Consider the following 20243-nt stretch of genomic DNA (forward strand, 5'->3'; position numbering starts at 1 on the left):
TGTGAATTCACAGGTAAATTTAAAAAAAAAAAAAAAAAAAGGTAGACTCAAAGATCTAAGTATTTTTTTTTAAAAAAACTTCTGAATTTAACAAACCAAAAAATCAGCCTGTTTTAGCTTGCGTGCAGCATGAGTGACTTCTCACTGGCTGTCTGAAGAAAATCATAAAATAATTATGAGTTTTTTTCTGGTTCTTTGAAGTGTACTCCACACAGACTGTATTTGGCAATGTAATCGGGGAAATTGTCATGTAACTTACATTATGTTGTAATGTAACTTTGGGTAATTATCAACATCCTGTGCTTTAGAACAGGTAGTGGATTGCTAGATTGCTACTCTCTTTGTGTATTAGCAGTATTTGTGACATGGAACACACTTTTTTGTACTTGGAAAATACTTTCCAAGTACAGTTTAAAAATTACTTCCTTACATAATTACTTAACTTCCTAAATCAGCATTATACTCATTTGCAGCGTTTCCTGTCTAGGATGGAATGTTGTACATGTTAATTGTAAACACTGTTGTAGTTCACTCAATTCAATGAACATTGTAACCTACTAAATTCAGCAATTGGGATCCAAAGCAATTCCGTTGCTTCTCACTAGCAGCATTACTCATATCCTATAACCTTACTACTACATGGAAGCTCTCATACTCATTGTGCTTTTTTTTTTTTTTTGCTGCAAAAGCTACTGCTTAGCTCCAACATGAAGGGAAAAAAAAACACAAAACACATCTCTGAAGGTTCTAGGTTTAAGATTTTCAGAAGGGTTAACTTGTGTTTACTACTTCAGTTTGTTTTCATTACACAAAAGTGAGGTTTTGACAGTGGATTGTGTTGGGGTGTTCAAATTAGAGCAGCTGAACTAAAGGTCATGCCTCATTTTCAGGATCTCTAAGGGGGTGTCTGAAGTTACAATTCATCTTGCTTCACTTATAAGTGGTTAACAGTTAACACAAGTTACAAGGTTAGTTGTTTTATGTTGTCTTTTTTGGGGAAACCGGATGTACTTCTACATCCGAAGTCTAGATAACTGTCTGTAGTGGTGATATGGTTAAAGCAAAGTAGTTAAAGGGTCAGCTACCTTGAATTGTTGACATTTGCTGTGGGGTATGTAGGTGATTACCATGAAGCCAATGTCCCTCAATAACACATTACTTTAATATTTGTTCCATGTATTGAAATCATACATACTTAATAATTATTGTTCAATTCAACCTAAAAAATTGGTAAGCCCTACTTTGAAGTGCCTTGAATAAAACTCTGAATTGCTGTACTCTGGGTATCTATTCTGTTTCTAACTCTCTAGTCTCTCTGTCAATCTTTAGTAAATCTCCTTATGGCACTTTGTGTGGGAGCTCTGTAATAGAGATAATTCACACAGCCTTTTCAGATCTGCGAGTTTGAGAAGTACTTTATCAGAGAAAAGAGAGCATCTTCAATGATCTGAGATTATTGTATTAAAAGTAAAGATTATTCAATCAACAGTAGAAACAAAATTATACCATCTTCTTGATTTTACTCAGGTAATGTTAAAAAAAAAAAATCACATTTGTAATAGTGCAACAGCTGCACTATATTCTGAAAATGCTTGGTAACTCTCATTTCTCAGGTACTGCTTTGCTGAGCAGAACTTGAAATTGGATTGGATGTAGATGGTAATGATTTCCTGACTTTGAAAACTTTAAATTGTGAAGATTCATTTGTCTTTCATGTGTGTATGGACACGAATCTTCTTGTAGTTGACAAGAAAACTCATTCATAATGAAACTTATTCAGGGTAGTGCTTTGATTATTTTTTTTAATGTAAATATAAAAAGCCAACCATGTAAAATAAATTTTAGAGAGATAGGTAGAGAACTTGGATAGGATGCTTTTGTGATACTTGTTAATCTGAAGGGATTGTAATCTTGTAATTAATCTCCTTGATACAGAATTGGGGTGATGTGTTTCCAGAGATTCTGAGGTATGTTTGACAATGTGAAGAGGGAATTAATATGGAGAGAGAAAAAAGTAGGTAAAAGGTTGACTGAAATGAGATGTGCAATGAGGGATCATAATTTTCTTTAATTGTGCATTAAGATACACAAAAAGTCAGTCACTGAAATTGAAACATGGTGAAATGAGGTGAAATGGGAAGAGGAATACCTTTTATGGTTATCAGTCTGATGAATTTATTGTCATAGCTGATCAACACATAAGTTGAATTATTTAATGGAAATGATTGTATTTTTGTGTGCCAAAATGGCAATAATAAAGAGAAAAAGAAAAGGAAAAATAGGAATTAAAGCTTTAATTGATTTTTAATGAAGAACCCCTTTCTGCATGTTATTTGTGATGCCAGTGAAAAAGGGGCATTCTCTGTAGTCATCAGTCTCGGTGTAAAATGCAGTACTGTGCTAGAGCACATCTGCATAAATAGTACAACTTGTTCTTCTAGTTGTGAATTTGGGTGTGTGATTAAGTAACATAAGATACGGAATGGATATTTCATCCTTGTCAGTATAGTCATAAAGCTGTTTGTATTCCTGTGTGATGCTTTATACAAAGTACAACATGAACATTAACATAAATGGTATTTTTTTTCAAATATAGACAAACTCCTATGTTCCTGTCCAGGTTTAGGATCTCCTTAATCAAACTACATCTTGCTTTCTCTTTCCTTTTACTTTTTAAATGAAGGGGAAAAAAAGTAATTTATTTGAACATTGATACTTAAGGTATTTGTCGTACTTTTCTGTTTATGATTGTGACACTATTGTATAAGTTCTCAGAAGATACTCTGCAGAAAAATTAATGATTGATTTTTACATATCAGGAATAGAAAAGCAGATTTTGAGGAAAACAATATAATATTGACAGTGTTACATAATCACCTGAACAATTCTTATGACAGTTTCTTGTGGTCTTAGCTGTTTCCTTTGAATAGATTTTTGTCTTTTAAAAGCACATTCCCATTGTCTCTGTAATCAAAGCTCCAAATGTTAACTGTATGCTTCCAGCAAAATGGTCAATTGTGGTCTACCTTCTCTCTCTAGCCTGAAAAATACTGGTAATGTTTTGGAAGACAGCTGTACCGTCTTGAAGAGTTTATGATCTTTGGTCCTAGCCCTGCTGATTCTTGATTAAGCCCATGTACAACGTTATTTCCTGAGTTAGCGGGTGCAAGCTTCTGTGTATAAAGTTAGTTTCAAACTTCTGAAGTGTGAAGCTTCCAGCACCCTTGAAGTATTCTACCCTCTCTGTTGCAACAAGTGTCCGGTGACTTTCAGTAACTTGTTTAGGCCTTACAAGAAAAAAAAATCTTACATCACCGTGCTCCTCCCTACTAAAACAGCTGATGCTTTCAGTGCTTCTAATTCAATTCTGTATCTGCTTGAAATAACTTGTAACTTGCTTTGAGAAACTAAACCCAATGCTTTGTAAATGCAAGTCCTGCTAGCTCAAGACCGCTATTATCCTTGTGAGATTTTTGTGCTGGTGGTTTTGGTATTTGCTGATACATGACTCCTTAATGTTTATTCATTGAGAGCGTACTCACAGCATAATTTAAGCATTTGTTGGCATTGATATATTTAACAAACACAATGAACAAAGATGCTATTATTGTATATAGTAATGGGCAATGCACGTCTTCATGGTTTAAGTATGATTGTTATCTTGATTTAATGCTTGAAGTATTCCATCCATATAGACAATGCTCCCAAAATTGTGTTTTAAGAGACCAAAACCACAATTACTGTAGAAAAACTTGAGTCTCCTTATTGCTGATCGTAAATTTTAATCTAATACATGTGTAATATACAATCTTATTGTGCATTCTTTATAATGTGTGAAGAAAAATCAAAGTTTTTATTATAAATATAATTGAAGTAAGAAATGAACTGAATTAAAATCAAATTATATTGGACAAAACTTTTTTTGTACACATTTTAAAGCACGTGTTTTATTTACAAGTTATATCACAGATATCTCTGACCAAGAGAAAATTTGGAACTTGATCATCTGTTTGGAAACTCAGCACTGGAGGATTTTAGATACCAAGAAGATAAGTAAGAATCTTAGAGGTAGATGTAACAGCCCTTATTTTCTTATGCCATGAGCAATGAGAGAGTTCATGTTGCCATAAATACATTCTACAGACTTTTCAGAAGTAACCTGTTAAGGGTAATGATATACTTCTTAGAGCTATTGTTTGAGGCTTTTCAGCATGGATAAAATTTCATTGGCTTGGGGACAGATCTTTAGGATTAAGAGTTACAAACACGTGGTGAAAAATAGTGAAAGCCCTTATCTAACAAGTAAGTTCTCAGAAGGAGGTTGAGCCAGTGACAAATGGTTAGGCAATGCAGGGCCTTAATGATGCCTGCTGATCCCATGTCAAACTCAGAGGGCTGAATTCATTTATTGGAGTTTGTAAAGTGAAGGGCGAGAGGGAAGGATGAAGGTGTAAAACAGATCTGCAGACAAGTGAGGCATAATTTGACCAAATGAAGCAAAATCAAAATACGGTAATTGAATCAGCTACAGAGACTATTACTTTCCCTGACCTAATTCAGTAATTGCAGTGTTACTGTGTCCCTGGCACTCCCAAATAGCTGCAGAGAACAGAAAGATGCCCCTGTACATCCTGAATCCTATCTCACAAATAATACTATGCCTATTTCTGAGGAGGCAAGTGGTTTGACTTTTGAAAGGCTTTATCTGCACTCAACAATAAAATTAATTCCAATTTCATTTCCATGTACTCCCTCTCTTCTCTTAACTGATGCTCATATGGTGTTCATATTATGTCTGTATAAAACCGTCAAAATTTTGGAGACAAGTTGTATTGCTGATCAGTTACTTCATGATCTCAAAAACAGTCCAGTAGTTCAAAGTACAGAGTAGGCTTAAAAAAAAGATGGGGGGGAGGTAGGGCAGCTACCCTAAGCTGATTTTTAACAAATGTTTTCCTGTTCTCACTCTTATGTTCTTCTCCATGCTGTATCTTCCAAGAAGATAGCTGATGGATGCTTGAGGCTTTCAGTTCTAATGCCAGCTTATATTGTAGAGGAAAATGTTTTTGAATCTGTAAATGGAAAGAATCTGTAAATGGAAATTGTCTGTTGGTGTTTCTATCCGGAAGATATTAGTACACCAGTGATGGTGATAATAAGCGGTGGGCTGGATGGTTATCTCCTTCTGCAGACATCAGTTAAGGCCCTGAAGGGACTGTCAGCAAGTGTAGAAGCCAATTCTTTCAGTCTGTTTGGAGAGGCTATCTGATCTGGGTCACCAGAAATCCCTTCCAGTGTTCACCATACTGTGGTTTGGTGACTTGGTGCTGTTGGGTCTAGCTGAGGACTTAATACGTGAGCTTGGTCTCCTGATCCGTGACTGAGGTAACGGCCCGTTGCAAGATGCACAGTTTCTGTATGCCACACAATTCCCATCTTTAAAATTTGTGTAATAGTGCTTTGCCTGTGGTAAGGAGATACACATACTGAAGACTGAGATTCTCTGGTATGTATGGTACACATGGGGCACTCTACACAGGCAGTCTACTTGCAGTACTGTAACTTAATACAAACTTTTCTGTGCTTCAGGAAGGTCAGTTAGTTATAAAGTTCAACCTTTTTATCTGGGAAAAAAGGATTGCCAAGAAAAGGTTGTTTAAGAGTTTCAAGTGTTTTTGTGAGCTAAATGACTAGAGATTTTCAGTGTACTATCTCTGTTTGGGACCATATAAGAATCTTGTTCTTCCCAAAGGCCAGAGGAACTACCTTGGAAAGGAGGAGGTGACCTCTTTTACTTGTTTGGTTATGAAATGGGACAAGTTAGCTTATGCTTAAGCCATTCAGTTCCCTAAAACAAATCTGGCCATCATTTCATTCTGATTTGGCTATGACTCCTTGCTGTTTTCAGCTTGTAGCATGAGTAACTGAAAAGCAACATTTAGGAAAGTGAAAATAAATGAAACCAAAAGAAAGCGAACAACTTGAATAGTTTCACTAGGCTTCTAGATCCAGTTTTATTTAGAGAAACAGTACGTTGTCTTTAGCGTGCTCTTGACTGTTCATGTACTGACCCAAGATTCTTCCTTTTTGTCAAAAAGAAGATGCTGAGGGTTATTGATAGAACACAAAATCATAGATGTAGTCTGAAAACGAGTGCTTTCTGGGAATCCAGCAGGTGTAAAAACTTCCTGAAAACCAAAGCTAACACTATATAACTGTCTAATTACTCTTTTTCTTTTCCTAACAGGTTAAACCAATGCCTGACCTGTGGTTATGAACACACACACACACACACACACACACACATGCTGTCTCTCTAAACCTTTCATTCCTTCTTGCAGGATCTTTTGTTTTTGTTTGTCTTGTGAGGAGTCTTATTAGAATTGCCTCTAATCCAGTTTCACATACAGAAATAAATTGCTATTCCAAAGATACTGTAGTCATCTGTAGTAGTAGCAGTAGTTTAAAATGTGAACTCAGCAATACGCTGCCATCGAGTATTTTTCTCCATTTTACCCAGGAACACACAGCAGTTACTATTCACTAAGATGTTTCTAGAAGTCCCAAAACTGAGTTAACATTTCATTAAGTGTCTTGATTAGTTTTCACTGCAGTTAGAAGTAATTACGTTCATTTTCTGAAACGTTTTGGCAAGAGTTACATATGACAGCTTGTTGTAAGGAGAGAAAGCTGCCATATGAAGGAGGACAGTTCAGGACGTTCCTTTTAGGAAGAGAGTTACCAGTCCTGTCCGTGTCAGGTTGTTATCTCAGTGGCAGGAGCTGTTCATTTCCCCAGCACTGGATGCAGGAGATATGTGCTGCCAGCCTGGCCTTTGGGCTGCCCCCAGGTAAAGCGTGCTCCTTCTCTGCCTTTGGGCTCTGCACAGGGTGCATGACAGGACTGCCCTCCCAGCAGAACTTACAAAGGATTTTCTTCATTTCCTTAGCTTTGAGGTTTTTACTCTCAGAACTTTGAAATTTTAAAACATCAGGCACCAAAACCTGAAGCCTTTGGCTTTCTGAGGACAGCCCCTGATGGCAGGAAAGCTCTGCCTGCCAGCCACGTGCCAGAGCACTGGTCCCATGGGAGGAGAGAGGCCTTCCAGATGCTGCACCATGCATCGTGTTTCTAGCCATTGCTTGAGGTCTGATGCTTTGCTCTAACAGCCATCTTCCTTATTCTGTTTTTCTGTCCTTCACCTCTGAATAGTTTGACTCAGGTTATTAAAATTCTTATTAAATAGAATAATGTTGTCAGGTGTTCTCAGATAAATAGCCTTCAAAATATAACTGCTTAGTATCCCATGTATGATGTCTGTTTGATGTCCTATAGAAAACATCTAATTGCTGTATCAACTTTCTCAGCTAAATGTGTTGAGAAATGTGAATTTGAACTGTACACAAACAGCATGTGACAGCTGTTGCTTGGGTATTGGGTATTTGAGGTTCCATAATTCTTTCCTAGTTACCTGAAGAAATCTTTTGATGATTTTCTGTTTGCCTTATGGAAAGGTGACTGCGGGATAAAGTTGTCTAAATGTTAGCAGGTACAACTGGCTAATGCAGTCCTAAATACCCTGATTTTACCCTAAAAGCAAATGTTTTGAACAGTACTTTCCTCATCCTCTACTCATCTATGTTAAAATGCTACCTAGAAACATGGGAAAACACCGTGATAGAACCTATTATTAAATATAACAACCTCATAAATTTATATGCAAAGGCAACTCACTGCAAGGGCTCTTCAAGATCCATTTTTAAAAGAGAGATAAGTAACTGAAATATGAGAGACGAAATCGTGGTCTTTAGGAATGCTGTTATATTAATTCTATGCTGCTGTGGAAAAATGCAATATTCTCGTTGTGGTGAACTTGCAAATATAGGCATGTTATCTGATGCCTGCCTGCAACTAATGTTATATAACTACTGGAACGTAAGTGAGGGCATCAGGGTTGGGGGCATGGGGCTGGGGAGTGCTAGAGATGAGATCATCACTTGGGAACAATAAGGAAAAAATAATACAACTTTGTCCTTTCATACAATGCAATTATGGAGGGGTGGAATTAGTCTTTTTCTACCCCAAGCTGCATTTTGAATGTTAAAAATGTCTTGCCTAATTTGAAGTTTTTCTAGGACAGGTAGTTAGCTGGAGAATCAGTAATTCTGTGATTAAAAACATAGGAAGCAAGGGAAGCCTAGTTTAAAGAATGGAGGATGCAGTCTTCAATCAGAGCTTGGGATTTCTGTCATTATTCACTTCACTGAGGGAAAAAAAAAAAAAAAGGAAAAAATGGCAGGAGAATGAAATTCCTGTGAAAGATTTAAGCTTTCAAATAGTTGGGGTCCCTCCATTGAGGGACTGGACTGCAAGTGTTCCCAACCTATGTCAGACACAGTTCTTTTGAGCAGGCTGTGGTAAAAAAGTCTATTTTTTTTATTCCCATAACAAAAAAAAATATTTTTTTTAAAGTAGCCTAAGACTTCTTTTCCATAGTTTATAAAAAGGTGCAGGCTTTACTAAAAGTAAAAGTTGGTTGTTTTTCTATAGTTCTTATATTAACCTTCCAGAAGCACATTGTATTATACTTGTCTTCAGACTTTTTGTTATAGTACGGCCATTCTATGATACCCATCGCTTGTATTTTTAAAAATCTTATGTAATTTGTCTTGGACTACTTGTCAATGAAATTGCAACGAAGAAATGGTCCGATACTTGATGTGTCTTTCACAGCTGAGCCAAGCTACCACAGACAGAAGGGGGGACAGGGGAAGGGTTCAGTTTGGAAGGATATTAAATTCAAGCTCTCTGTTGGATGCTTTCCTTATCATACTGACATCAGAAATAATTTTCACTTCTGGCAGGCTCATGAATGCAGAAAATGCTGAAAAAGTTCACTCAGGATTCAGTCTTGCCAAGTGTATTACTCTGACACCGGTATTCACTTTCTCCATTGATGGGTTGTTTGTTCAAACCAACTTGCAGGTCAGAACGTACATGTGATGTCTGAGGTCTTTACAAAGACAAGTAGGATGCAAGTTAATCCATTGTCAGCTATCCAATTGATGTATACGTAGCACATAAACGTCTTCCAGGCTAGCCTGTATTACAAAGTGGAAGACTTCATGTTTGGGCAGAACTCTCACCTTTCTCACATGGAATAAGTTAGGATTTCAAAAGGTAATCTCCTCTCTCCCCGTCCAAGGCATTACGAGCTCTGTTGATGTCCTTTCTGACAGATGTTTGTTCTTAAAGAGTTTAGAGACTCTTCAGGCAGTCTGCTTCCATTTTCTGGGGTTTAGAACCAACTGCCAGGCCCTAAAATATTTCTGTAATCTGTTCTGTAAGTCTGTGTTTAGCAGCAGTATCATATCCTTCTGTGCAGCTTGATGTCAGTTGTCTCTCATAAAGCAAATTGTGCAGTCTCAGCTGTGTATGTTTCTATCATCTGAAAGCACCTCCATTCCTGGGAATGGATGATAGGATAGGGCATCGTACTGCATCTGCTTTGAGCCCCTTTTCCTGCTGTTTGCACCGTCATCTCATTGATTCAGTAGTTACTGCTTTGGCCTGTGTGGTAGAAGAGGTAGAAGAAATTCCTACCGCTGAGGGTAGGATGAAAATTACTCCAAAAATAAAAAGTAATTCTTAGCTTTTTGTACAAGTCCATGGTTTTCTTTCCATAGTTTGAGCGTGCATGAAGTGGAGCAGGCACAAAGGCAAGCCTTACCTTATCTCCAGGGAAAACTTAAGTCTCCCAACTATACGTGTCTTGGCTACTAGGCTTGAGTATGAAGTGTTACGTGGGGACTCTTTGATTTGACTGCCAGTGCTTGGCTGAGAAAGTGAAATTGGATTTTCTCCAGTTGAAACTTGCTGATCTACAGTTTAGGTACCTCCTTGCTCCTCTTAGAAAGCACTCTGACATCTGGGGTTTGGCCTGCATTGCAGCTTCAAGGTCAGATTGCTTTGCTCTTCTCCTTTGCGTACATACGAGTGTTACCACTCAGCTTGTACTGAAGGAAAATTGGATAGATTAATTTTATGGCAGGTGGCTTGAAACAGGCACAGGTTATTACCATGGTATAGTTGTCTCATACGCAGTGCATGTGGATTCTGTGAGTTGCCATCCTCTCCTGTTGTTTTGATGTCCTTTACCATCTGGATTCTCGATTGCATCTCGGCTAGGTGTACTCAAAGAAAGGTGTTTTTTTTTCTTGACATATGCAAAAAAAACACCTCAGTTACAAAAGAATAGACATGGCTTCTAAAGGAAGTCTGATTTCTTGTGGGGGGGCATGTATGCATCCCAGAAGAGGAATTAATGTACCCAGTATAGCTAATGTGGAGTAAATAGTTGTTTACTCTTAGGCTAGACTTGGCATGCTGTGTGGCAGTATGCCTTGGTATTCCACCAAGCTTTCTTCTTCTTGCCCATATTCCTAGTGCTTGTTTAAATACTGGTCTCTTTGTTTGTTTTAAATGACTGTTCAAAAAATAATGCTTTTAGGTATAAGTTGTGAAAAGACTTTTGCAAATGTGAACTCGGTGTGTACCAAAAGAACCCTCTCAGAGGGACTAAAAAAGCTATTCCAAGAGACACCAAATTCCTGTTCAAATTAACACATTAGCTCAGTTGTCTGATCAAGAAAACTATGAATATTAGTCTTCCTATTTTTTTCACCCTTCTCTGAAGGAGAGGAATTATGGAGTTGATCTTACATACTACAGACTACTCAGAGTGTCTATTCACTTCTGAGCTGTTTGTGTCAGTTAAGGAAAGGTGTTGCTGCTTCCTATCCTTTCAGGCCAATGTTTAAATTCCACTCTGGAAACCATTGCTGGAAAATGTGGAAAACCATCAAGGTGTTCAGTTTTCCTGTGGAGTCACCAGAATTCCTGCAGAAGTCCTGTTTAGAATTGGGTGTGCAGTTGGACTGATTTATCTAGCTCTGATATTTCAGGTCTGTAGAGATGGGCGTGGGGATTTCATTTTCAATTTGAGCATGTGAGTCGGTTCTGAAGCTGATAGCTTTCACTGAGGTAAAGGGTATGTCTCCTCCTATTGGAGTCACTCATTTACTCAGGTTTAATGCTCCAAATAAAGCACTTGCTTAATAAGTACTTAAAGTGTTTTGGATATTTACACATTTTCTAGCTTTAAAGTGTTATCTCTTTTATAATGACTTTTAAATGCTTTTATGTTTAATTCCCTAGTCTACCTTTTTCTTTAAAAAACAAATGAAAGTTGAGCGAGCAGGCAGATAATGGTTTGTAAGACCTCTGCAAAGATGTTTGTGAGGAAGGCTTATTCATACCCTCTACTTTTAGGCTGCCTTTGGGAAATCAAATCTCAGAAGGCCAAGCTGGAAGCTGAGGTTCCATACAAGTTAAGTGTTGGGTGTTTCTAATTGGTCCCTGGAGGTGCCTAAATTAGATGTCTGAAATGATCTCCAGGAGTACTCCACACCGTGTCCCTGTCTGCCAGCCTTTCAGTGCAAGACATCAGATAGCTCCTTATGGTGCCACGACAAAAGGTCCCATTCTTGATGAGTTTCGTTAGAATATAACTCAGAACTAAGTATTTTACTTAAAATTTCTGAAAACAAGCAAGCTTAAACATAAATATAAGCTATGCTACACATGCGTACAAGTATTGTTGACTAGTGTTCCTGTAGGAATTCTGCTTATTAGCAGTTATTTTGTCCCATGTATTCTGTTTTTTTTTCCTGTGAGGAACTGCTGCGTATCATGAAAGTATCCACAGACTTTAATCATTGATGTGTTGTGAAACTTGTTGCAGTTTTCAAGCTCACGAAACCTTATGATGCACAGTTATTTGTAGTATGAATCCCAGGCTGTGTTCTTTTTTGCACTGGAGTATGTTTCACACTACAAAACAAAATATGGCTACAGACAACGCAGAGGAATCTTTTCTCTTAGAAACACAAATAAAAAAACCTGTGAAGTTTCTCTTGTCATGGAACAGAATAGCCACATATTTAACATCTTGTAAGATGCATCTGGCATTCCAGTATAATTTCAGGCTGAGTAATGTGCAATACTTTCTGAAAAGAATGGCCACGTTAAATGGCAGAAACATGACTATAAAGTACACATTATATCTGTTTCAGCCTGCATGCTGGTAGTGACAGGTGCTCAATGGTTGTCAGCATCCTTGTCAGCACGGAGACTCCTTTGACATTAATGTCACCAGCTCCGTCCTGATGCTGCACAGCTCTATTGGCAGTTCCATCAGGCTGCGGCCCATCAGCGAATGTCAGAGGCTCTGCTGTTCTGCTGGCACGTCACCAGCCCTCTCTGGTTTGGGTCTGGCCTCGCCTGTTATTTGAACTTGCCACACTTCTTCAGCAGCTTCCCTGTGGGAAATAAATGGATAGGTCAGGGGTGTGTAGATATCTTTAGGGCAATGCAAAACCACATCCAAAATGACTCGCGTAAAGGTTTGTAATGATTACCATTACTTTAAGCCAATCAATGGGTAGAGTACCTAGGGACTCATTAAGTGGCATTTGTGGTGTCTGTAACGGAGTTTTGAGCTGTATTTCAGGAAATGCAGTGACAGCCTTTAATGCCTAATTGACCTCTTCTCTTTGTTTCGCTTTCCATATTTCCTTCTGATGTGTTCCCCTGTGGCAGCAAACAGCCCTGCTTAGTATCCTGAACTTCTGCTCGGAGCTTCAGCACCTCAGCCTGGGCAGCTGCGTCATGGTGAGTAGTTAGACCTCTCTGTGGGCGTGTGTGTGTGTGTGCACACTGGCTTTGAAACTTGGCCTGGATATATGCCTCACAAAGACAGGTTAAATGCTGGGCTGATGTTATGTCAGTTTTCAAACTTTTGAAAGGTCCAAGATGAACATGACTTAGTTGTATATCTAAAGATTGTGTGTCAGTTTAGTAGGCCTAAAGTCTAGCTTGTAGGTTTTTTTCCATTGTTCTTTATCCTCTTTATAAACTTTGGGGCATTTTTTATATATGTTTATATACATTTACATATACTTTTCCTTTCCAAAAAACAATAATTAAGTTATCTTTTACATTCAGACTAAATCATCATTCCTGACAGGTCAACTCTGGTGTGTGATACTACAGTTGTAAACACAAGAAATGATTTCAACAGAAGTTATTTGAGTTATAGACTTGGCTAGGTGCACGTTTTTCTTTTAAGAAAGAACATAGCAATTACTGTAGGGGAATCATCTGAGCTGTATCACATGTGCATGCCAGAACTGTATGCAGTGGAATTTAACTTGCTGCTGTCTCTGTGATAAGCACATCTGATAACTCATCAGGGAAACTTTGTGGACCTTCCTTGTAGTTGAAAAGCAAATGACAAAGCAGAATTGGCAAACCTTCCAAGCTTTGACTTGTGGACAGAGGAATAAGGCAGCATGACTAAATTTTTCCAACAGTCCTAGTCTTACTGTGTTTTCTGATAGTAGATTTCATTCCTTCTGCATGTAGAACTTTGCTTCCATAAGGAGCTGCAGCAAATGATCAACTTAGAATGGAAATAGAGTACTTTAATGCATGTGTCCTTATGGTTGCAATGCCTATGATCATAAAGACAATTTTAATCATTTTTGAAGGAAAAAAAAAAGGTGTCTTCAAAGGAAATGAACTTGTAACTGCATTTTCACTGTTCCTTAGTATCAAGTGAATTTAAAAGCATGTATGTCTGGGGGTTGATAGAAAATTTATTTTTGTCTTTTATAAAAGTAGACCTCACTACACAATGAATAATTTTCTGAGCTCTTTAGAAATGTCAAATGCTTAAGACAGATCTGTAGGTGTGTTAGCAAGCAAGTCTTGAAACACCTATGTATGTCTGGAAGGATGGTATATATGACAAAGTGTTTGTTTTCCTTGCAGATTGAAGACTATGATCTTATAGCAAGCATGATGGGAGCAAAATGTAAAAAACTTCGCAGTCTGGATCTGTGGAGATGTAAAAACATAACTGAAAATGGAATAGCAGAACTGGCTTCAGGCTGCCAGCTTTTGGAAGAACTTGATCTTGGCTGGTGCCCTACATTACAGAGCAGTACAGGCTGTTTTGCAAACCTTGCACGTAAACTCCCGAACTTACAAAAGCTCTTTCTTACGGCCAACAGGTCTGTGTGTGACACAGACATTGAAGAGCTTGCAGCTAACTGTACTCATTTACGGCAGCTAGATATATTGGGTAAGAAAATGTAGGAATATTGGTATACGTTTCACTGTCTCTCAAAAGCCTTAGAGTTAAAAAGGAGTCCATATGATAAAATTGCCTTCTAGACATTTTAAAATAAATCTTTCTTAAAAATTTGGCTTATCATATGAAAATAAAGGGATGGAAGTATTACTGCAGTGAGCTTCTGACACAAAATCCAACAGATTTATACCAACTGTGTAATTTGATTGTTTAGCATTAATTGCTTACACTGAAAATTCTGTGGACTTCTTTCAACAACTTCTAGTTTCACGTTCACCAGTATATTTAACTGAGATCTTTTGACTTTTGACTCTCAGAAGATTCAATTTCTTCTTGTTTCTGCTTTTGTTGTTTTATTTGATTCCTGTGAAGTGTGACAAAGTATATTTATAGTGGGAGTCTGTGACTAATAAACAGATTTCTGCTTTTGCATAAGACAGATATACTGAGCAGCGTTAAGAGTGTTTGTCACTTTTTTACCAGGGAAGGAGTTTGTCTTACTGAAGAGGAAAAGAAATAGTTAATAACAAAACTTAAAATGGACTTTTCTGTAAAGAAAGAAGTGGGAAAGAAGTGATGAGGGGCAAAAAACACAGTGAATCGTAATTTTCTAATTTTCTGCAGATTCTATAGCTAAAAATATTCTGGTAAATCCAAATATTATTGGGATTCCTGAGTAAGGACTTTGAGAATTATATTTTTTCATGATACTGAATTTATTCTGTCTGTGGTGGAATTTTAAAGTAGTGTAGGACAGCAGTGGTAGAAAATTTATTCATCCTTTTACTGACTTACTTTCACAGGGTTAGTTGAAAAACAAAGATGTAAAATATTAACGGGAAGAAAGTAACCACACTGCATATTTTTAATAATAGTTGTAATGTGGAAGTATTATGTTTAAGTTGAGGTGATGCTGTGGAGAAACAGAGCCCTCAACTCAATGTTCCAAGCAAGTTTAGGGCTATCACTATTTCTCATTTAAAAAAAAAAAAGGCTTCATATTGTCCCCACAATATAGATAGTAAACACTTACTATGAAATGCAATTTTACTTATCTCTAAATGAGACTCACCTTCTGAACAACAGAAAAGGAGAAGGCAAAGGAGAATGAACAGATAAAAATATATCTCCACCTGGTGCTACATACTGTTCTGGCTTAATGCATAGGTTTGCAGGTGGCAATGTGGTTTTGCTTGTATTTAAGGGGATCTAGTTTGTAGCTAGATTATCAAGGGTACCTTTCCCTAGTGAGACATGAAAAGTTTCCAGAAGGCATAGTGAATACGGTCTTTCATAAACATGTATGTTCTCCTGACCACCCACTTACATGCATTTCTGTTACAATGGTGTTGTCTGCCCACAAATCGGTCTGACCTTTTCACTACACCAGAGGCTGCCGAATGAATAGCTCAGTTGTGTTAAGCCTGCAGATAGTCTGCTGGTTCTGCTGCTTCTCTGCCAGTACTGAAGGTTTGTTGCCACGCTTCTCCTTTAACATTTGGATTCACATTTGAATTCAGTTTAATGCCTCGTTGATGTTTTTGTAGAAAAATGTGTGAACATGGAAAAGGAATTTTGTTCCATTCCCTGAGTGTTTACCAGCATTTACTGAGTCAGGTTAACTACAAATCCACTTTTCCTGGTGAGACTGCATGTTGGGTTAAGAAGGGTGCTCTGCAAAGGACATCCAGTTGAATCATCTGTGATGTTACCAAAAACCTCAATATCCATTCCCAGAACACTTTCTTCCTTTAGAGCAATACTTAGTAGAGAAGAAAGACTCTTCTGCTATAAATAAGTCATTACAAGGTGATACAGTATATGTGGAGTGACCCAGCTATTTTGGCAACAGTAAGGAAACCATCTTTACGTCTTTGAATATGGGACCCATTACAGTCTGTGGTTCAAAGGAGTTGCCACGTAGAATCACAACCTTGCTTGGGTCATCTGGAAGTAGAATTGCCAGATGTTCAAATACAAATGCAGAAATCTCTGTCTGAACCAAAGACCTAGCCTCTTAGAGCGCAAGAGTACTGAGAAAATAAATCTCTGTACTCTAACTTTTGGCTGCTGATGTCAGACAAGCCCTCTATTATAAGCTATATAAATGCTTCATATGACTTTGTCCTTTTAAAGAAGCATGACAACAGGTCTTAAGCCGTTAGAGGCCTGAGGTCAGTTCTCAACTTTGCAAGACTAACCTTGAACAGCAGGTCTTCTCTGTGATGTGAAAGAACGTGAGGTACTCTTTTATATCCTTTGTCATTCCCAAGTAAAGAAATGGCTGGCTTATACCTGCATTGTGAAGGGCATAGAACTCTTGCTGCTAGGTTAGCAGTGCATGTGGTGAGGGAGCTTATTTTTTTTCTCAGTAACACTGTGTAAAACAGGGACTTAGATAAGGTAAGACATTTTGATCCTTACTTATAGTATAGTCACCATCACAGACGATACTTTGTTGGTATTTCTCTGCAGTTGGTAGAACTTACAAACTTGGCAGGGAAAATTTCTTGTTTCAGTTACACAATATTTACAACCACAATATTTTCAGGACTGAAGGAAATCTAAGGCTCTGAAAGAAAGCTTGTTGAATTGTATATCTTACATTTTAGTATTACAAAATCAATGTTGCATGTGCACTGGATGCTGTTTTCAGGTGGCAGGTCCTGCAGCTTGCTAACTATCTGTCTTTAGTCTTTCCATTATTGCTTGGTAATTCTCTTGTTCCTAAATCAGTGGACTTCATTGAAGATGGAAATTGCCAGTTTCTAAGGGCTGCATAAAGTTATTGGCCTGTATGAAGTGTTATTTGATGGGTAGTTGTGTTTAAATGGTGTAATGGTGTGTAAATCATACTTGAGAAAGTAAACTTCTGTTAAAAATCATGGTTTAGATCCATATCTGCAGTATTTATAGTACAGCTTGGAAGAGCAAGTATGATATTAAGTGTGTCACTAAGTACATGAGGGTGTGCCTTCTTCAGTTTTTAAGTTCTGAGGTTGTCTTTTTTTTTTTTACCCATTACGTACTGAGCTGCCTGCTTACAAATATTCTATGCCCGTATCTTTTCCATGGACTGACACAGTGGGTTATACAGGAACTATTCCCCTATTTTTTGTTTGCTTGAGGATGTCCACCCAGCAGTAGAATGTTCCATCTGTGATCATCTGACTGCTTTGTAGTGATGCAGTATGTTGTCCAGTGCTATGGATCTTGAAGTGGGAACCTCATGACAAGACAGGAGACAACCTGACCTGGCAATGCTGAAAGCCTTTATTGTATGCTGTGTTAGCTGCTCAGTTAGTTATGTTGCCGTGGGGCTACCGGCTGCTGTCAAGGATGGAGAATGTCATGCTAACCTTGCTCCCCAGCAATCTTAACTGTCTGTCCTGCACAAAAAGAGTAATAAAAAGTAGACACCCTTGTTACTGCAGAATTCATGTACTCCTGTCTACATACCAACACCTCCCACACCTTCCTGAGCAACAGAAAACCCAACTGCCCCCTTGCCAGCTGTCAAAATCTTCAGCTTTCTCTTGAGAGCATCAACACATAGTTAGTCAATTCAAACATGAAAATGTGCGGCATGTTGAAGTTTAGAATTCAAAGGGTGTGCAATAAATTGAATAAAACATAAAGAATAAAAGGCTAATCTGGCTGGTCTAGGGGAGAAAATAAGATTTTTTGGGGGGGGGAATACTGCTAGTTATTTCCATGATCTCTACTTCTTTAGCCAGGAAACATATATGTATTCTTTTTCAATAACAGTTGGAAGTTTTTTCACATGTACCCTGTTGAAAGCTTATTATGAGTGTATTTTTAAATGAAATTACTCAAGGCACATCTTTTTTTACTTAAATATTTATCTTTATTGTAATTTGTGTAGCAGTACCCTTTGCCCTAGAAGCTGGGGCTCTGACAGTTTCCAGAGGTGGTACTTCTATAGCTTTATATATGATAGATATAAATTAAATAATTTAACTCTTCTAGCAAACAAATCATCAGTCGGTGCCTTTAATGAAGAGGATACCAGAGAACTTTTTTCTTGAGAATAAACTGAACAACAAAATTAAATAGTGGATTTTAATACACTGATTATGTATTTACTTTGAGAAATAGGTAATTAGTTCGCGTAGGAAATATTTTAGTAAATAGCAAAGGTCTAAAAGCCTCCAAACTAAACCAGAACGTGTTATGTAGGTAACTAGCATTATATGTTGTCAATTTCTGAAAGACAAAAAAAAAAAGTGTCATATTATTCACACTTCTGCCATGCTTTTGGATGTGCTTTAGAGAAATGTATGTATCACTAATTGTACATTGTATAATCAGAGTAATACTGTGGATGATGTTTGCTAATCCTGTGCTGTGAATATACAAACACCAACCGGGTTGGCCTTTTTAGCTTTGGAAAAGGTCTTTCCTAACACATTTTCCTTTTTTTTTTTTTTTTTTTTTTTTTTTTTTTTAAGTCTGAGGAGGAGAAAAGGAAGAGGTGCAGTAAAGCATGTAATTTAAATGACCTATTTCAGTTACAAATACATTAAAAAGTCTTGGTCTTAAATGAAACCACAGGACAACTGTCAAAGTTCAGATAATTGCAGTATCAATTTTAAGGGTCGGTGGAAAGATGAGTAGCATAATGCTCTTAGAGTTTCAGTTGGAATGGTAGAGCTGGCCCTTCTGGTAGGGCTGTGGTACTATGGTAAAATTATGGTCAGGTAAATATGTAACTGAAGCATATCACAGAACTTGTGTGTGGCAATAGGGATTGTTACGTCAGACAGTTGACCATTGTGGTGGCAGATTGTGTAATAACAAGAGAGTTAAAAATTACAATAATGATAAGTTTTGATACCTCTGTGTAGATAAGGTAAAATACAGGGGCATGATAGCAAAACCTGTTTACACATAACATCAAATGATGTCCCAAAACTTCTAATCTGAGAACCTATCATAAAAGAAGTGAAAAGCACAATTAGACACTCCCTTGCTTATGCAGAGGAGTACAGATCACTAAAAAATGAGGCATCTTTCTGGAAATGAGACCTGTTCAAAGAAGGAAAACAGGGAAATGAATTCTAGGAAGTAAAACAACATCACAGTAAGGCAGAAATGAGATATTAAGGAACCGATGGCGAAAGGCAAATGCTGAAAATGTATTTCACATGCGTTACAAGAAGTTTATGGGAAAATTACGGAGACTGGTAGATGATCAAGATTTGATCTGGCCACTTAGATAGTTTTCCTGGAAAGGCCTTCTCCTGTTGTTGCCTCCAGTCACTGCAAGAGGGATCAAGTTGGCTGCTATCAAACTCTTTCCTTCCAGGAGATTAGCCTGGAAAACCGTCTTAAATTGGAATGCCAATAGAGGAGGCTTTTGAACAAATCAATACATTGAACAATAATAAATTGTTAGGACTAGATGGTATTTATGCAGCAGTTCTAAATGAGCTCAAATACAAGACTGTTGAGATCTTTCTTATGGTGCATGGTTTGTCACATTAATCAGCCTCTTCACTAAAGTCTTCACTAGAGGAGTGAAGGTTTACAAACATGGCACTATCTTTTGCATAGGTTAGAAGCTACAAAACAGTAGGATTATCTTTTGTGTAAACTGGTTGCAACCATACTAAAGAATCAGTGGATATGAGGAATGTTACAGTATTTTGAAGGAGAACTCCATCCATATGAAGATGGTTATGTCTTTCAAACCTAGAATTCCTTGGAGGTTGTGGTGAATGCTGATTCAGCCCATAGAGGACTGGACTTTCACAAGCCTTCACCTAGCTTATTCTGCTTTTATAACTCTAGCAGTCTTTTGTCTTAGAGTCCGTGCTTCAGAGAAGAGACAGCAGAGGCCAAGAATGCTTTGTCTTTTTGCTCATTGAAGTTCAGTCACTGCTGTGTTCACCCAGTGTCCGTACTGTGACAGGTGCTGTCTGATCTGTTTGAGTAGTCCAGGCAAAGGGATGAATAATGCTGTACCAGAGCTTGCTGATAACACACAGGCATACAGGATAGAAAA

General features: G+C 37.7%; 1 protein-coding gene across 6 annotated transcripts in view; it reads left to right on the forward strand.

The window, feature by feature from the left end:
• FBXL4 (F-box and leucine rich repeat protein 4) overlaps positions 1-20243 on the forward strand; it is a 55857-nt gene that overhangs the window by 29152 nt on the left and 6462 nt on the right. For all 6 annotated transcript variants that reach the window (XR_011808458.1, XR_011808459.1, XM_072036172.1 and 3 more), the window contains 2 exons: positions 12661-12732; positions 13894-14206. Coding sequence is in view for 4 of the 6 variants with exons in the window: in XM_072036172.1 (XP_071892273.1) it covers positions 12661-12732; positions 13894-14206 (385 nt within the window). In the remaining 2 variants the exon portion in view is untranslated. The remainder of the gene's footprint in view (positions 1-12660; positions 12733-13893; positions 14207-20243) is intronic.

This window comes from Anas platyrhynchos, chromosome 3, assembly GCF_047663525.1.
Source record: "Anas platyrhynchos isolate ZD024472 breed Pekin duck chromosome 3, IASCAAS_PekinDuck_T2T, whole genome shotgun sequence".
NCBI lineage: Eukaryota > Metazoa > Chordata > Aves > Anseriformes > Anatidae > Anas > Anas platyrhynchos.